General features: G+C 45.1%; 1 protein-coding gene across 8 annotated transcripts in view; it reads right to left on the minus strand.

Moving 5' to 3' along the window:
* Nucleotides 1-2,358: 2,358 nt before the first annotated feature.
* MED18 (mediator complex subunit 18) overlaps nucleotides 2,359-19,432 on the minus strand; it is a gene marked incomplete at its 3' end in the record, with an annotated part of 110,404 nt that continues 93,330 nt past the window's right edge. For 7 of the 8 annotated variants that reach the window (XM_084787476.1, XM_084787478.1, XM_084787475.1 and 4 more), the window contains 6 exons: nucleotides 19,236-19,389; nucleotides 12,179-12,234; nucleotides 11,052-11,113; nucleotides 8,239-8,376; nucleotides 6,736-6,812; nucleotides 2,359-4,937 (listed from right to left, as the gene is read on the minus strand). In XM_084787476.1, coding sequence (XP_084643602.1) covers nucleotides 4,922-4,937; nucleotides 6,736-6,812; nucleotides 8,239-8,376; nucleotides 11,052-11,113; nucleotides 12,179-12,234; nucleotides 19,236-19,389 — 503 coding nt within the window. Of the gene's footprint in view, nucleotides 4,938-6,731; nucleotides 6,813-8,238; nucleotides 8,377-11,051; nucleotides 11,114-12,178; nucleotides 12,235-19,235; nucleotides 19,390-19,432 lie in introns of those variants that run through there. The other variant, XM_084787483.1, reaches the window with a different exon arrangement.

The raw sequence follows: 19,432 nt of genomic DNA on the forward strand, positions 1-19,432 counted from the left end.
ACTTACTAGGTTTTTCGCCCGTTTTCTGTGGTCTGTCCTCCCTATCTGGATACACTAGCATATACAAAATGAGAAGAAGAAGAAAAAGAAAAAGTCTAGAGAAAAGCTTTTGGAAGAAACAGTTGATACAGAACACAGGTGCATCTAGAAGTGTTGGCTGCAATTAAAAACTTTCCGGGAGTGGGAGGCGCTGGAGAGATGCCTTGGTGGTTTAAGAGCACTGGTTGCTCTCCCACAGTACCTGGGTTCAATTCCCAACACCTGGATGGCATTTCGCAGCGCTCAGCTCACAACTGAGCTGTCACTCCAGTTCCAGGTATCTGCAGATACAACACACACGGTCCACATAACACAATTTGTATTCCATGCAAATAAAAATCAAGCATATTAAAACACAAAACAAAGAGCTTTTTAATGTTTTTTGGGGGGAGGTTGTTTTTGTTTGTTTTGTTTTTGGTTTGGTTTTTCGAGACAGGGTTTCTCTGTGTAGCCTTGACTGCCCTAGAAGGAGCTGTTTAATGTAATGGTCACTTTACACACAAACACATCAAACTAAAAATGCCTTTAATCCCAGGTTTCTCTTCATAGACCAGACTGGCCTTGAACTCACCAGGGCCTCCCTGAGATTAAAGGTGTGCACCACCACACCCTGGCAAATAACAACAACAACTCCACCACAGCCTGCCAAATAAAGAATAACAATAATAATTATTACAAAAATTGTTTGGGTTTTTGTTTGTTGGTTTTGGGGTTTTGTTGTTTTGTTTTTGAGCCACAGTTTCTTTGAGTAACAGCTTTGGTGGTCCTGGACTCGTTCTGTTGACCAGGCTGTCCTGGAACTCACAAAGATCCGCCTGCCTCTGACTCCCAAGTGCTGGGATTAAAGGTGTGCGCCACCACCGCCGCCGGCTCCCCGCCCCTCCTCCCCAGAGCTTCTCTGTGTATAGGCCTGGCTGTCCTGGATATATATATATATATATTCCTTCATGTACTCTAGCCAGTTGATTGAATTGAAATGGCCTCTTTGTTTAAACGTTGTGTGCCAATGTATGATGGTGGGGGGCAGTGACAGGTGTCACAAAGTATCCAGGTTGCCAACTGAGCTAGGCTGCTTTTCCTTTGTGCTGACCAGGGATGGAATTGAAATTAATCTTGACCATAAGTACAGTCTGATGATGGTCCATTCACTCTTTTTTGTTTTGTTTTGTTTTTCGAGACAGGGTTTCTCTGTGTAGCCTTGGCTGTCCTGGATTCACTTTGTAGACCAGGCTGGCCTCGAACTCACAGCGATCCGCCTGCCTCTGCCTCCCGAGTGCTGGGATTAAAGGCGTGCGCCACCACCGCCCGGCTGGTCCATTCACTCTTGACCCTTACTGTCTGTGCAGATATTAAGAACACAAAAGGGCTGGAGATGGCTCAGTGATTAAGAGCACTAGCTGCTCTTCCAAAACAGAAAAACCTTGTCTCAAAAAAAAACAAACAAACAAACAAAAAAAAAAACCTAAAACCAAAATCAAAACAAACTAACAAACAAACAAAAAAACCCAAACAGTTGTTAATGGCCATGTGGGTGCTGGGGCTTGAACCCTGGTCCCAGAGTGCTGGGATGAAAGGAATGTGCCGCCACTGCCACCAGGCTCATTCTCAGCTTTTATAAAACATCCAGTCCCAGATGGGCATGGTGACATGCACCTTTAACACTTTTGTAAATAGAGAGAAGTATGAAAATTTATCCCAGCCTGGCTTTGAATTTGCTGTGTTACTCAAGATGACCTTGAACTTAGTTTTTTTAATGTGCACTGGTGTTCTGCTTGCATGTATGTGTGAGGGTGTCTGATCTTAGAGTTACAGACAGCTGCCATGTGGGTGCTGGGAACTGAACCTGGGTTCTCTGGAAGAGCAGTCAGTACTCTTAGCTGCTGAGCCATTTCTCAAGCCCCCTCCCTCCCTCAGACCTTGAATTTCTATCCTTCTGCCTCAGCATCAGAAGTGTTGGGAGACACTTTGCCTTGTTTTGTGTGATGCGAGGACTGTAACGCAGGGCTTGGTGCATACTGGGCAAGCACTTTACTGAGCTACAACTCTGGCCCTGTTGAGTTTGGTTTGTGTAGAGAAATAGGCAACCATGATAGACTCTCACTTCTGGCTACATATAACATCTTTTCATGGGAGTCGTTAGCAGTGTTTCAGGTATTATTATTAAGTTGCTTGAATCTTCTAGAATAAAGTAAAACAAAACCATAGGTCAGGGGTGCGGCTTAGCGGTACAGTGACTGAGGCACAGGAGTGCATGAGGCTCAATTGCCAGTACTGAAAAACAAAAAATGAATAAATCCAGTTCTTTTTGATATTCTAAAATACTTTAATAATTAATATCGGTGGGAAGGCTGATATACAACGTAATTACTTATTTTACAAGATTCTGTACATTAGGGAAGCCTCTTAACGTACAATATGCTAGGCTTTTACTCCTTTACATTATGACGGTGAGTTTCAAATTACAGGAAGAAAACACAAAATCGGCTTTTATATACATAGAAACAAAACCACTGACTAGATGCCACGCTAACATATCCCGGTCCAGAAGACACGTGAGATGAATGAGTCAGAGCCCTTGATGGCACACGGGAGCAGACGGGAAGCTCAGGCTTGGCACTGAGGAAAGCAGCAGCGAGGAGACTGAAAAGTTGCTTAGCAGTCAGGCATGGTGGGCACAGCTGTGCGCCCCGTACTTGGGGCAGGGAGACAGGGGGATCCTTGGCTACACAGTGAGTTCAAGGCCAGCCTGAGCTACATGAGACCCTGTCTAGTAAAACAAAACAGAAAATGTTGCCCGAGTCATAGATAGCACAGGCGTACGCACAGTGGTCTCCAAACCACCATGAAAGGGTGGTTTGGAATCAGCTGGGATGGAGCAGGGGCAGAGCCCTGGCCTCCCTTGTGAGAGCTCGGCTTTCCTCACAAAGACGATGGTGGATGTTAGCAGTTCCAGCAGGTTAGCAGCCCTGGCAACCTTGTATCTAGACTTCTAACAGACTTAGTGGAGCCATGGTTGGCTTCTCTTTCCTTAAGCCAAGTGTTAAGAAGCTCTGAGGAGGTGGGGATGCAGCCTTTTCTCCATAGCTAGAAAGTATCTGCAGTAACAGGAAAAACAAACAAAACCACCTCTTCCCCCATAGAGAAGAAAGTACTGCTTTTAAGGTCACTTTAGCTTTTTCTTTGCCTTTAGTAAGTGTGATGTTACCAAAGAGAAAATCGCTGAAAGAATATAGACAGGAAACAGAATAAAGAAAAAAAATTTTTTTTTTTTTTTTTACAATTTACTAAACATTAAGGTAAGTAAAAGCTGGGTTGATGCCTATGCTCCTAGACTGGGAAAGGCGAGAAGGAAGACCTTAGTCGAAGGCTAGCTTGTGCTACACACTGAGGTGCAGACGTATTTCTCTTCCTCTTACAGTGTAAATAGCAATTAGGAGAACAGTAAGGCTGTATGGGTTTCAAGAGAAAAAGTCTTTGAGGTACAAAAGCAAATGTGTATCACAAATACAAATGGGGAAGACCTGATGCAAAAACTTAGGCACCAAGCACACTGGCTGCAGCCTGGAATCTAAAGGCCAGAGCGTGCGCAGGAAGGCTGCTGTGCAGAGGGGCTCTGCAGTACGGAGGGCCAACAGCACTGAGGGCTCTGCAGTACAGAGGGCCAACAGCACTGAGGGCTCTGCAGTACGGGGGGCCACAGCTCTGAGGGGCTCTGCAGTACGGAGGGCCAACAGCTCTGAGGGACTCTGCAGTACGGAGGGCCACAGCTCTGAGGGGCTCTGCAGTACGGAGGGCCAACAGCACCGAGGAGGGGGCTCTGGCCACAGGCATGGGCACCAGCAGCAGACAGTGCTCCACTGGCTGTGGTAATTTACAGTATCATTTGGTACAAGGATCACATAATAGCCTATGAAGTGTGGCCCAAACAGGCATTAATATTAAGGCCTTTTTCTTGGTTTGAATATATAGAAAATGCACATGGCTTTGTCATTTGAATGCTTGGACTCTGATTGCTGCATAGATTGGGTAATGACTAAATTTCCATTATTTCTTTACGATCACTTTAAAAAATAAGGACCAGCATGAAAGCCACGCATGACAGCTCACACTTGTAATCCTAGCACTCGGGAGGCTGAGACAGGAGTTTGAGGCTAGCCTGAGCTACAGTGAGTTGCAGGCCAGCCTTAGCCATAGTATACAAGATCTTGTCTCAAAACAAAAGGAAAGGAGCTGGGAGGACAAGTGCCAAAGCGAGCAGCAGGGCAGACCCTGAGCTTTCCAGTCGGCCTCACTGCCGTGAGCTAGGAGGTATAGTGCAGACCCCGAGCTTTCCAGTCAGGCCTCACTGCCGTGAGCTACGAGGTATAGTGCAGTCTTTTAAATGGCACAGAGAGGGCCAACACTCCTGGAAGTGGGGGCCCCTTTGCAGAAGGGTTGATGTCTCCAGAAGGTTTTTTTTTTTTCCTGTCAAGATGATTTGATGGGCGGAACTAAAGCCTTCATGAGCGGGTCTCGCAGCAGCCAGGGCAGGCAGGAAAGGCTCCTGGTGCAAACTGCCTCAGCACAGACAGGTGTGCTGCAGCCAGGGAAGCGCAGAAGCTGCAAGGGGCCCTGAGCTGCTGTGGCTGCTGAGCCAAAAGCCCCCAAGTCTGCTGCAGCGCTGTGAAGAGGCTCGAAGCACGGGTGCCTCACTCTTCTCTACGGGAAGCACAGGAATCTGTTCCAGTGAAAGCTACATTCACAGAAGTGCTGTTCACCCTGAACCAGATCCCAGAGCAGCTCTGGCCGGGCAGGAAGTGCTATGCTGACCCTGGAGACAAGCAACAAAATAGCTCTGCTTTTCCGATCGATGGTCCTTTAGTTCCTTTCTCATACTTCAGGCTCATGGGCGATGGTAGCTGGAAGGAGTCAAAAAGGGAGAAGCTATCAGACAATGGAGACTGTCTTCTTAGTTTTAGATTTTGTTTGGGAAAAGTAAAAGGATTTTTGTTGATTACAAAAATATACACATAAGCTGGGCGTGGTGGCACATGCCTTTAATCCCAGCACTCGGGAGGCAGAGAGACAGGTGGATTGCTCTGAATTTGGGGCCAGCCTGGTCTACAAAGCGAGTCTAGGAAAACAAAGGCTACACAGAGAAACACTGTCTTGAAAAGCCAAAACCAACCAACCAACCAACCAACAATACACACTTCAAGTGGTGCTGAGGCCTGGCCCAGCACTAAGTTAGCTCTGCAGCGTGGGTATGGCTGGATTAGTACCGGGTGCCACAGCTGGAGTGGTGTGGTGCTTCCAGCACTTGGGAGCTGGGGGCAGGAGGCTGTTTCCCCTTCAGGATCTACTGTTTGGTGCTGACACGGGTGTCACATTCACACTCTAGGCTGAGGAGGGAGGGTCTGAGAGGGGTGCTGCTGGCTCTCTAGATGCCAGGCAGCTCCATCTCAGTATGCTATGGGCACATCAGAGTTTGTAGAAGGCCAAGGTTCTGATCCAGAACTGTATGGACTGTGTCTAGGAGCTCGGTGACGACTTGTAGAATGTACTTAGCTGTTACACAGCAAACTGTCTCACAGAGATCAGTAACCAAGGCGGAAGTGAGCACTCAGGCCTGCTGCCTTCTGGAGGCTGAGACGGTATCAGGAGCTCCAGGCAGCTGGGCACGATGGCACAGGGCTGCAATCCCGGCACTTGGGAGGCAGTCAGTACATGCCAGGCCAGCCACAACTGCACAGGGAGACCCTGCCTCAAAAGCAACAACAGAAAAAGTAGCTGGGGCTTAGTAACTCCAGTGAATCATCCCAGCACTTAGAAGATGGAGGTTAGACAGCTCTGAGTTTCAGGCCAGCACTGGTCATACATAAATTCTAGGCCTCGGCTATGACAAAACTCAGAATGGGCATTTACAACTGCTTCTCATTCTCTTCTGTTGGTGGTGCTGCTTTGGGACAGGGTCTGACTTAGCCTAGGATGCTCTGGAACTTACTGTGTAGCTGAGGATGACCTTGAACTCCTGATCCTCCTGCCTCTATCTCCTGAGTGCTGGGATAACTGACATACAACACCATACCCAGTTTATGGAGGTGTGGGGACGGAACCCAGGGCTTCAGGCATGCTAGACAAGCCCTCTACCAACTGAGCTACACCCTCAGCCCGTGGTACTTATTTACTATTCTATTTTTAAAGTGTGTGTGTGTGTCTGTGTGCTGTGGGGTGTGTGTGTGTGTGCGTGTGTGCTGTGTGCGCGTGTCTGTGCGTGCATGTGTGTGTGTGTGTGTGCTGTGTGAGTGCAGGCCCACGTAGACAACAATGGATATGTGGAAGACAGATGACAGCCTAGAGTTTCAGTCTTTGTCGTCCATCCTGTTTGAGTCACTGCTGTGTATAGCAGGCTAGCTGGCCCATCTCTCCCTCCATCGCAGCGTGGTGCACGGGGATGACAGACACTCACTGCTGCAGTGCAATGTGAGCTCTGGGGACCAAACTCATCTCTATACTTTCCCAGCAGAGCCATCACCTGGCCCCATTTAACTTGTTTCTTAATATAAAGTCTTATGAAGTCCACACGCTGGGATCATGGATGTATGCCACCAAGCCTAGCTTTCCAGATTAGCAGATTCCTGAACACCTCTCAGGAATGATTTTGGCTGTTGGGGAAATTTTACTTAGCTACAAATAACTGTATCTTTTGGGTCTCACCGTGTGAAATGTTTGCTGTCTTCATGGACCTCCATCTCTGAGCTTTTAAATTCATTCAGTTCTTTTCTTATGGCAGCCTGTAGGAGAGAAGGAAGATTTAAAGATCTTATTTTCTCCTGAGGAGCAGCTGTGGGACTTAACCCAAGTCTCTATTGGACTTAGCTCCAAGAGGATCCTGGGCACAGCTCAGAGGGAAGAAAACGCCAGGTCCCAGACGTGTGTCACCCTTCCTGACACACACACTATGCTTCATGCAAACACCAAAATTTGAAGTTAAAGCAAAGAATTAAAAAAAAATTCACCTAAAAAAAATTCACTGAGGCTGGAGAGATGGCTCAGAGGTTAAAAGCATTGGCTGCTTGCTCTTCCAGAGGTCCTGAGTTCAATTCCCAGCAACCACATGGTAGCTTACAACTATCTATAATAGAATCTGATGTCCTCTTCTGTCATGCAAACATATGTGCAAATAGAGCACTCATATACATAAATAAATAAATGTTAAAAATATACTCTGTATGGGGCTGGAAAGATGACTCGGTGGTTAAGAGCACTGTCTGCTCTTCCAAAGGACCTGGGTTCAGTTCCCAGCGCCCACATGGCAGCTCACAAACTGTGTGTAACTCTAGTTCCAAAAGACCTGATACTCTTACAACAATGCACATAAAATAAAATAATTATTAAAAAAAAATACACTGTACAGTCTGTAGTTTTCACAGCACATTAAACATGGGCATAGAAGTGAAATAAGCATAACTCAAATATAGTACCAAATTTCCTCCAATTGCTGCTGCTAGAAATGTTTTTTTGTTTTGAGACAGGGTTTCTCTGTATAGCCTTGACTGTGTGTCCCAGTCTCCCTTTGTAGATCAGGCTGGCCTTGAACTCACAGAGATCGGCCTGCCTCTGCTGGGATTAAAGGCATGCACCACCACTGCCCAACTTAAAAATGTTTTAATGGGTCCGGAGAGATGGCTTAGCAGCAGAGAGCACAGGTTGCTCTTCTAGAGGACCTGGCTTCACCCACAAGGTGGCTAACAAATGCCTGTAACTCAGTGCCAAGGGATCTGATGCTCTCTTCCGGCCTCTCTACACAGGCATACAGGTCTGCAAAACATTTGTACATATTAAAAACATTTTTAAAAATGAATTTTATTTCATCTCAAATTTTTGTGCTATGATACAGCTGGTTTCTTTTAATGTTGAATATAGTATCTGGGTTTACATCTTGGCATTTTGTATCTTGCTTTAAAAGTGAGCATTCTATCAAAACTAGAAGCACTGTCGCAAGCTTCCCCCTCCTATTAGTAACTCGCCAGACTATGGATTCCAGAGACGCCCACACTAGGGTCTATGCTGTGCTTGGCTAAGTGCTTCTCTCTCTGTTACTCCCAAGTTTAAATCTGTGTCTCTTAAACCCTAACTGTGCTTCAAAATAAAATAGTAACAGAAAAGAGACAAGTAAGAGGGAGAATATAAGAGACTACGTGAGCATTTTTGAGTTACCTTGTCGGCAGGAGTCAGCTTGGTCCACGGTTTATCGGCTCGACGGTCATAGTCTTGAGCATCTGTTACCTCCACATACTCATTAAACCTCAGAATCTTCCTGGCAAGAAGTTCAGCTACAGTTGGCCTTTGACTGAGCTGAAAGAAACAGCCAATCATTCATTAAAGTTGCCTTGACCATTCAATGAACACTGGAGTTATTTGCGAGCCTTTTTTTTTTTTTTCCTTTTGAGACAGGGTCCTATACTGTAGCTCAGGCTAGCCTGAAACTTCCTGCTGACTCAACTTCCTCAGTGCCAGAATGACAGGCCTGAGTCACTACATCCAGATTACCTGGGAAGCTCTAACTATGCCACCCTGGATCCCCAAAGCTCCCAAGGGATTCTGGGTACCAGGGGTTTAAGTTAGTGAGAGCATTTCCCACCAATCTGAACTGTGTTTAATACCTGAGACTCAAGGAGTGGAAAGAGAGATCTGACACCCACAAATTGTCCTCTGACTTCAACATGCCTGCCAAAATATGCAACACTCCATATACACAAAATACATAAAAATGTATTAAAAAGGATAAGAGTATATATTTATTTATTTATTGTTTTTTTTGAGACAGGGTTTCTCTGTGTAGCCTTGGCTATCCTAGACTCGCTTTGTAGACCAGGCTGGCCTTGAATTCACAGCGATCCGCCTGCCTCTGCCTCTTGAGTGCTGGGATTAAAGGCGTGCACCACCACTCCCAGCTTAAGTTTTTATTTTAATTCATTTCATTGTACAGAGAATTACTGCCAAGCCTCATGTTCTACAAACTTTACTATGTGCCCCAAGAGCCTGAGGACCTGGTTACAATGTAGAGTCTGACTGCAAAGCACATGTATAGCATCCCTGACACCCTTAGCCTGTTTCCCAAGACTGGCCCTCTCCCTCCTCCCTGCCCCAAGAAAAAGTATATACTGATTAAATGGGTCTAGAATAGAACCTGAGATTACATAGCTCTGAGAAGTTCCCAGGTCAATACAACCTAAAAAGCAGATTCTGTGGAAATTATAATTTCTTTTTAAGTAAAGATTAATTCGTGTATTTTATGTGTAAAGGGCTCTATCTGCATGTGCACCTGCATGCCAGAAAAGGGCATCAAATCACATTATAGATTGTTGTGAAGCACCATGTGGGTGTTGGGAATGGAACTCAAGATGTCTCTAAGAGCAGCCAGTGCTCTTAAGCACTGAGCATCTCTCCAGCCTTGAGACGTCATTTAAGGCTGTACAGTTAGGTAGCCTTAAATGATAAAAGGCAACAGGCCTAGGGGCGATCACTAATCAGCAAGGATAGTCCCTCTGCTCCTGGAGAGGGACAGATAAAATATCCACAATTTCACTAATCTTGGAACTTTTTTTTTAAATATTTCTTCTTATCCTTTATTTATTTGTTTGTTTGTTTAGTTTTGAAATAGGGTTTCTCTGAGTATCCCTGGCTGTCCTGGAACTCGCTCTGTATACCAGGCTGGCCTCAAACTCAGAGATGCACCTGCCCCTGCCTCCCAAGTGCTGGGAGTAAAGGTGCTGTGGCCTAGGCCTGACCGTTGTGATGATTTTTAGGATGTCCCATGAAGAGGTGAGAGCACAGGAGAATCTGCAGGAGGGAACCACAAACATAGGGGGGAATGGCAAAGAAAGGAGACGACTCAGCACCAACACGGCCTAATGCATGGCAAGTCCTACCCTACGGATCTCGACCATGGAGAAAACCATGTCCCTTCCAATAGTTCAGGTCTCAGGATCATTTTAATTATTTTCTTGATTAGAAAACAACCAGTTTCAAAACAAACAAACAAACAAACAAATAAACAACAACAAAAAACCCACCAGGTGTGGTGGTGAATGCCTTTAATCCCAGCACTCCGGGAAGGTAGAGGCAGGCTGACTGCTGTTAAGTTCCAGGCCAGCCTGGTCTACAAAACAAATCCAGGACAGCCAAGGCTATACAAAGAAACCCTATCTTGGGGGGGAAAAACCCCAAAAAACTAAAAACAAACAAAAAACCCAAACAAGGGCTGGAGAGATGGCTTGGAGGTTGGGTGCACTGGCTGCTCTTCCAGAGGTCCTGAGTTCAGTTCCCTGCAACCACATGGTGGCTCACAACCATCTACAACGTGATCTGATGCCCTCTTCTGACATGTAGGTGTTCACGTATACATAGTATACATAGTAATAAATAAATAAATCTTAAAAACAAACAGAAACACAAAACATAACAACCAGTTTGCTTTGCAAAAAATGGAATATTATACAATCCTATCATTGCTTCTACATATCAACAAAATCTTTAGTATAAAATGGCTCACTGGCAGAGCACTTGTCTAGAATACAAAAGGCTGTTCTTTTGATCCCCAGAACCAAAAAAAAAAAAAAAAAAAAAAAAAGCAAACAAGACCCTGTAGACAAGAACCTCCCACCCAGGTCAGAGCTTTGGTTTAAATGCATCATGTGCCAGCCTTTTTCAAACATTATGAACAAGCCAGCAGATGCCACTCCTGTTAATGTGCTGGGTTTCTATGATATGTTTATTTTCTTTCTTTCTTTCTTTCTTTCTTTTTTCCCCGAGACAGGATTTCTCTGTGTAGCTTTGGTTGTCCTGGACTCACTCTGTAGACCAGGCTGGCCTTGAACTCACAGTGATCCGCCTGCCTCTGCCTCCCAAGTGCTGGGATTAAAGGTGCGCGGCACCGATATGCTTATTTTCATACTGATCTAAGGCATAAGCCAAATTTGGTCATAGTAATCACACAGGTTGTCCATATACAAGGACACCCACCATACCTTTCTAGTGAGCCGACGCTTAATCTCCCGTTTCTCTGCTTGGCGATCAGCTTCATTTTTAGCTTCAGTTGACAAAAACAAAGAGTATTACTTCAAAATGCTAATTTGCATAGCAAATATTTTAGTAATCATAATACACATATTTCTTAGAGGCCAAAGCAGCTAACAAGAACATTTTCCTAGCACGGCAGTGGCCAGGCACACCTTTAACCCCACCACTAAGAAACAGAGGCAGGAGGATCTCTGTGAGTTTGAGAACAGCCTGGTCTAGAGTGAGTTCAAGGGCAGCCAGGGCTACACAGAGAAACCATGTATCGGGAAAAAAGAAAAAAGAAAGTCAGTGACTAGAGAGATGGCTCAGAAGTTAAGAGCACTGGCTATTTTCCCAAAGGTCCTGAGTTCAATTCCCAGCATTCTCATGGTGGCTCACAAATATAATGAGATCTGGTGCCCTCTTCTGGTGTGCAGGAGTACATGTAGGCAGAGCACTGTGTGTGTATATATATATAAAATAAAAATTTTTTAAAATGTGTGTGTGTGTGTGTGTTTGGGGGGGGGGGAGGGAGGGAGAGAGAAGCCTGGTGTGGTGGTGCGCACCTTTAATCCTAGCACTCAGGAGACAAAGGCAGGTGGATCTCTGAGTTCAAGGCCATCCTAGTCTACAGAGTAAGTTCCAGGACAGCCAAGGCTACAGAGAAACTCTGTCTCAAAAAACCAAAACTGAAACGAGAGAGAGAGAGAGAGAGAGAGAGAGAGAAAGAGAAAGAGAAAGACAGAGAAACAGACAGGTAGAGAAAAGAAAGGAAAAGCAAAACAAAAAGAGGAAACTTTTTCCTGTCTAATGTAGAGTCAAATATCTAAAAGCCAGACAGGAACCTATAGCAGGGTATCAGGTTTGCTGCTCATGAGCTAACCAAACGGGACCGAGGATGCTATGAGAACATCCTGACAAAGCTGTCTGGCATGTCACAGTACACTAAACAATACCATGGTGACATCTTCCTGGGAAGCTTGGACTTCCTGAGAGGGACTAAGTCCTGTTGGCCCTTTTAGCACACACTTCTGTCCTAGTGCATACTACATCATGGTGCACAGAGAAGACCTGGGCCTTGGCACGCTGGACTCACGCTGTAGTATATTCCGCTGCTCCAGCTCTTCCGCGGTTGGTCTCTGACTCAGTCGCCTACAACAGAGAGACATGGGGACTTACTGTCTGTGGTAACCCACCAAACACCGTTTCTAAGAACTTGGGTTTTGGTTTTTTTGGCCAAGATTTATGTTGATGGATAACAAATCTGTAAAAATTTTAACATATATATCAGTAGTTTGTTTATCATGAAACCAACTTGACACAGAAAGTGCTAACACACAGCACTATATGGAATGTGGTGGTCACACGGTGAGGCCAGCACCTGAGGGTAGATACACAGGCTTACTAGATCCTGCCTCAGAACAGAAAGGTGGACGAGTGTGCTGGTAACTTAGCAGCTAAAAACACTGGCTGTTCTTACACAGAACCTAGGTTCTGTTCCAAGCACCCACATGGCAGCTCACCCCAGCAATCTGCCTGTCTCTGCTGCCTGGCTTTTTGTTTTTGTTTTTTGTTTTTCAAGAAAGGTATTTTCTGTGTAGTCCAGGCTATCCAAAAACTCACAGCAATCCACCTGTCTCTGCATTCTGAGTGCTGGGATTAAAGGCGTGCTCTACCACACCTGGCCCAGAGCAAACATTGTAATGATTAACTAAACCCTACCTAGCTGCTTTTAGCTTTTTTATTAATAAGTGTTTTACTACCTAGCCTAGGCTACTCTCAAGTTCACTACAGTTCTCCTACTTTAGTCCAGCTGCTGGGATTCTGGGGACGTAGCACCATTCCAGTGTTTTAACTTTTTAGCGTTCCCCACGTAGGCTATCAATGCTGCATTTCTACCACAGAGTAAGGCTCCAGCTAGTTCACACCCTTGAGCTGGTTCACACCCTTGCTTCCACTTATGCTTTGTTTCTTAGTCCGTCATTCCCCTAAGTGTGGACAGATGTCTCCGGTGGTTCTGTTTCTCTGATTATTAGTGATGCTGAATATATTTTTGTTCTAAGACAGAATCTCACTGTGTACCTCTGACTGTTCTAGAACTCACTATGTAGACCAGGCTGGCATCAAACTCAGAGATTGACTTGCCCCTGCCTTCCAAGTAATGGAATTAAAGGTATGCACCACCATACCTGGCCATGCTGAATGTTTTTAAAATATATCTGACGGCATGCATACACACACACACACACACACACATATATATACACATGAATGTATGTGTGTGTGGATAGATAGATAGATAGATAGATAGATAGATAGATAGATAGATAGATAGATGATAGATAGATAGTGTTTTATTTTTTGGAAACAGGGTTTCCCACTGTAGATTAGACTGGTCTGAAACTTGCGGTAATCTTCTTGTCTCAGCCTCCTGAGTGCTGGGATTCCAGGTATGTGGCATGCAGTCTGCTGCAATCCTGGGAGTAAGGCAACAGTAATGCTGTCCTTTGCATGGCCAGTCAGGGAGTGAAGGCGACGTCTCAGGAAAGGTTACACCTGTGACCAATTATTCCGCATTTCCTGACAAGAGTAGAGGTAGAGGGTGGGGAAGGACCCGCACTGCTGGGCACAGTCCCCGACGCCGCTAAGTTCCAGCACATGGGAGGCAGAGGCAGGAAGCCTGCCATAGGGACAAGGCCAGCTTCAGCTACAGAGTGAGTTCCAGGCCAGCGTAGGCCAAAGCATGAGACTTACACAAAACAACAAGAGAGTTGACACTAGAATCTCAAAAAATTTTGCACCGAGGACACGGGTAGAAACTAATGGAATCCTGGCCTTCAGTTGGCCCCAGGATCAGTAGTATGAACAAGAAATACAAACCAGGCCCCACCCTGAAACAAAACCTGGTTGGGACACAACAATTTGCTTCTTAAGCAAGCCTGCTAGGTAGGTTCAGCCTGCCAAATGAATACTTAAGTGTGAGAACCACTGACTGAAATTAATTAGAATAGCAAAACCCAGAGGTAAACACCATCTAACAGGGCATGACTCAATTAATTGTATCAATTTAGTGGACATTAGTAGTAAGGGCAAAAGCTAAAGATTTGACTGCTGGTGGTGGCGCACTCCTTTAGTGCCAGCACTCAGGAGCAGAGGCAGGCGGATCCCTTGAAGTTGGAGGCCAGCCTGGTCTACATAGCAAGTTCAAGGACAGCCAGGGCTACACAGTAAGACCTTGTCTCAAAACAAACAAACAAACAAATGACAACAAGGAAAATTGTTATGATTTTTACAAAAATGTTAGCTGGGCAGTGATGGGCAGGACTTTAATCCCAGCACTCAGGAGGCAGAGGCAGGTGGATCTCTGAGTTTGAGGTCAGCCTGGTCTAAAGAGAGAATTCCAGGACAGCCAAGGTTACAGAGAAACTCTGTTTCAAACACACACACACACACACACACACACACCAACAAAAATCAAATAAAGCAAAGCAAAGCAAAACAAACAAACAAACAAAATAACGACTCTGTATCCTTTTGTGGGTCAGATCTAGCTGAGTCATACTTTTCTTTTCTTTTTTTTTTTTTTGTTTTTTTTTGTTTTTCAAGACAGGGTTCCTCTGTGCAACTTTGGCTGTCCTGAACTCCCTTTGTAGACCAGGCTGGCCTCGAACCCACAGCAATCCGCCTGCCTCTGCCTCCTGAGTTCTGGGATTAAAGGCGTGTACCACCGCACACGGCCTTCAGATCTTGCAGCTATAGATAGTTGTGAGCTGCCATGTGGGTACTGGGAATTGAACTCTGGTCCTTTGGAAGAGCAGTCAGTGCTCTCAACTGCTGAGCCATCTCTCCAGCCTCTAGGTTTTCTATTTCCCATAGTCTTCTAACTATTAATATGATGAAAACATGTTTCTTTTCATAGTGTCAAATGAGAAAAAAAGAAAACACCTTTGCAATCATAATTGATAGATGGTAGAGCCAGACATGGTAGTGCATACCTTTAAACCTAGCAATAAGGATGCTGAATTAAGTGGATCTCTGTGAGTTCAAGGCTAGCCTGATCTACATAGCAAGTTCCAGGTCCACCAGGGCTACATAATGAGAGCCTGACTCAAAAAATAATGTATGGAGCTGAGAGATGGCTCACTAGTTAAGAACACTGGCTGTTCTTGCAGAGGACCTGGGTTCAATTCCTAGCACCCACATGGCAGCTTACAATTGTCTGTAACTCCAGTTCCATGGGATCTGACACCTGCACACAGACATACCATGTCACACAGACACCCAGGTAAACACCCAGTGCACATAAGCTAAAAATAAATAAAAGTTTAAAAATATACTAGTAGCACACGCCTTTAATCCTAGCACTTGGGGGGCAAGAGACAGGAGATGGCTCAGTGGGTAAAGTGCTTGATGTGCAAGCAGGAGGACCTCCGCTTAGCACCCATGTAAAAACGAGGTTTAGCGGCAAGTATCTGCAATCTCCGCATTGGGGGAATGAGACAGGTGGTCTGGGAGCTCTCTGCCTGGCAAGCCAACTCAGCAAGCTCCAGGAGAGACCCTGCCTTAACTGATACGGCAGGGAGGGACAGAGAGCGACTCGGATGACCTCACCTTTGGCCTGTGTGGGGTTGATCTGGAGCTACTATGTATTCAAATATTAACTGCTTGACCCCCGAGATCCTTACTGTCCTACCAGCGAATTCTCACGTATCCGCAATGACACCTGTGAACCTTGCCTCCCAAATTACCCGATTAACTAAAAGTTGCCTACAGCCTGGGCCAATCAGAGGAGAAGTAGGCAGAGTGAAGGTTCAACAGCTTGTGGAGTCCCAGAAGAACTGCTGGGAAAGAGAGGAAGAAGGAAGGAAAAGCAGGTCAGCATGGGTTAACTAGGAGCACGTGGCCAAGAGCTAGGCAGGCAGGTGGCTCTGAGTTCCAGGCCAGCCTGATCTATAGACTGAGTCCAGGACAGCCAGGGCTCTGTGTAACACAGAAACCCTGTCTCAAACAAACAAACAAACAAACAAACAGCTGCCTGTACTGAGGACCGGCCTGGTGGAGCAGAAGCTGCCCAAGTGGAACAAGTGCAAATATTTATGGGGATTTTAGATGAGAAGCGGACAAGTTATCTTAGAGAGTTGATATCTGCCCGGCCTAGTGTTTCAAGGCTTATTATAAATCTAAGAAGTTTCTGTCTTTTATTTATAAAATAACAGGTTAGGGAATAACTGTTGCTATAGTAATAACCAGATTTAATTAATATTAACAGAATAATTAATTCCTTTTACATATATGAATCAATACTAAACATTTTTTAAAAGATTTATTTGTTTATTATTATGTATACAGTGCTCTGCCTGCATTTACACCTGCATGCCGGAAGAAGGCATCTAATTACATTACAGATGGTTGTGAGCCACCATGTGGTTGCTGGGAATTGAACTCAGGACCTCTGGAAGAACAGCCAGTGCTATTAACCGCTGAGCCATCTCTCCAGCCCCCACTAAACATTTTTAAATCCAGAACAAACATGGGTGAGGCACACCCCTACCTTCCTATTCTCTCTCTCACACACACACATACTCTGAACACAAACTATGTGCACACATACATACACACACTCTGCATGTATGCACACACACACACACACACAGTGCACACAAACACACAAGTAGAAAAGTTAAATATATTATAAGGAATAACTGAAATTTCACAAGAAGACAACCAGACTGACTCAAATGTAGGTGCATTCTATAAAATATATAAGCATATTATTTTTTTTTTGTTTGTTGTTGTTAAGACTATGGCTCTCTACATAGTCCTGGCTGTCCTGAGCTTGCTGTATAAACTAAGATGGCCTGGAACTCACTGAGATCTGACTGCTTCTGCCTCCTAGGTGGTGAATATGTTCTTAAAAAAAAAAAAGCATGGTATTGGTGGTACATGCCTTTAGTCCCAGCATTCGGGAGGCAGAGGCAGGTAGAAATCTGAGTTCGAGGCCAGCCTAATCTACAGAGCAAGTTCCAGGACAGCCAGGGCTACACAGAGAAACCCTGTCTTAAAAACAACAACAGGGGCTGGTGAGATGGCTCTAGTGGTTAAGAGCACTGCCTGCTCTTCCAGAGGTCCTGAGTTCAATTCCCAGCAACCACATGGTGGCTTACAACCATCTATAATGTGATCTGATGCCCTCTTTTGGCCTGCAAGTATATATGCAGGCAGAGCACTGTATACATAATAATAAAATAAATAAATGTCTAACATCTCACCTAGTTCAGAGCAGCTGACTAGGGCTGGAGGGATGGCTCAGAGGCTAAGAGCACTGACTGCTCTTCCAGAGGTCCTGAGTTCAATTCCCAGCATCCACTAGGCGGCTCACACCCATCTATGTGATCTGATGACCTCTCCAGGTCTGCAGGTGTATATGTAGGTAGAGCACTGTATACATAATAATAAATAAATCTTAAAAAAAAAAACGAAAGAAGGAAAGAAAGAGAACAACAGCAATGAAAGATAGTGAGGATCTTCTAGGGAGCCCGAGTTTGATTCCTGTAATCCATATAAAGTGGCTCACAACTGTCTGTGACTCCAGTTCCAGGGGACCCTATACCCTTCTAGCCTCCGAGGGTAACACACTCATGTGTGCACATGACTGTAAAAACACATACACACACACACACTTATTAAACCTTTAGAATAAAATAGCTAAGAAAAATCTTCATTTTAAAGCAGATCACAGAGACAGGGTAATTAAATATTACATATTACCTCAGGCTAGAAAAATTAGACTTGAAAGCATAAACCCCTATTAAAAATATTACAGAGCAAAGCTAAAGAGATTTCTTAGCAGTTAAGAGCACTGGGTTCAGTTCCAGCACCCACATGGCAGCTCACAACTGTCTGTATCTCAAGTTCCAGTGAATCCAACTCCCTCACACAGACATACAGACCAAATATCAATGCACATTAAAAAAAAAATTTTTTTTTTAATATTATGGGGTAAACTGGGCAGTGGTGATCTCTGTGAGTTCGAGGCCAGCCTGGTACAGAGTGAATTCTACAACAGTCAAGGATACACTGTGGGGATAGGAGAATGTTTGTTGGAGCACTTAGCAGTAAAGAAAAAATCAGCTGAGCCTGGTGTGGTGGCCCATGCCTTTAATTCCAATATGCAGCAGTGGGAGGTGGATCTTTGTGAGTTCAAGACTAGCCAGAGCTGTATCATGAGACTGTCTTAATAAACAAAATCAGCTGGACGTGTTAAGTGTACAAACACCTGTAATCCTAGCACCTGACAGACTGAGGTAAGAGGATTCAGAGTTCAAGGCCAGCCTGGGTTACATAGAGATTTTGACGGCAGCCTGAGCTACAATGAGAAAACCTGACTTAAAAAAAAAAACAATAAAAAAGCCAGGTGGTGGTGGTGCACACCTTTAATTGCAGCACTTGGGAGGCAGAGGCAGGCAGATCTCTGTGAGTTCCAGGCCAGCCTGGTCTACAAAGTTAGTCCAGGATAGCCAAGGCTACGCAGAGAAACCTTGTCTCGAAAAAACAGAAAAACAAACCAACCAACCAAACAACCAACAACCAACCAGAGATTATGAATGCTTGAGATGGTCTCACTCTATGGCCCAGGTTAGCTGGGAACAAGCCATTGCCTAGCTTCCCTGTCCAGCGTGCTGGAGTTACACGTGGGAGACATCAATAGCCAGCTTCATTGTACGCTGAAGTGTCTGGGCCACACAGACACTGTTTACATATAAACACACGTATGCACAGACAAGAGGCCAGTCTGCATTTCACATTCTTCCTTTTTTTATTTCAGCTGACTTGAAAAAAATATACTAACTTTTTTTTAGAGAAGTAGTTACATGGTATTTATTAAATGAAAAACAAAACAAGTACGACGAGTCAGGTCGACATTTCGTGGTTCAGCAACCGGATAAAGTCACACAGGAATCTGAGTGTGCCGGGAACCAGCCTGACCTCTTTAGCAACTTTTGCAAAACCTCCCGTCTTATCTGATGGTTGACCGCTCCCAGTGAGTGCCATCTGTGTAGTTCCCTGACCTCCTTAAGAAACGCTGTCTTAAAACACGTGAATGCTTCACTTCTAAGTGTCTGACACACACAACCCCAAACGCCAGGACCTACCGGATCAGCGTGCTCCCAATCTGGTGCCGAATTTCATTCCACTCCTCCTTGCTTTTACGAGGCCAGGAATTCAGGTTCAGCTCTGGTTCACTGGGCCTGCTGTTCAGTTTCATGGCCAGTGTGTCTTTCCTCTTCACTCTGTTGGCCAGGGCACCTTTACACAGGGAAGAAATGCTGAAGCGCAAAGGCACAGGCTC

This window comes from Acomys minous, assembly GCF_964271855.1.
Source record: "Acomys minous genome assembly, chromosome: 6".
Lineage (NCBI taxonomy): Eukaryota > Metazoa > Chordata > Mammalia > Rodentia > Muridae > Acomys > Acomys minous.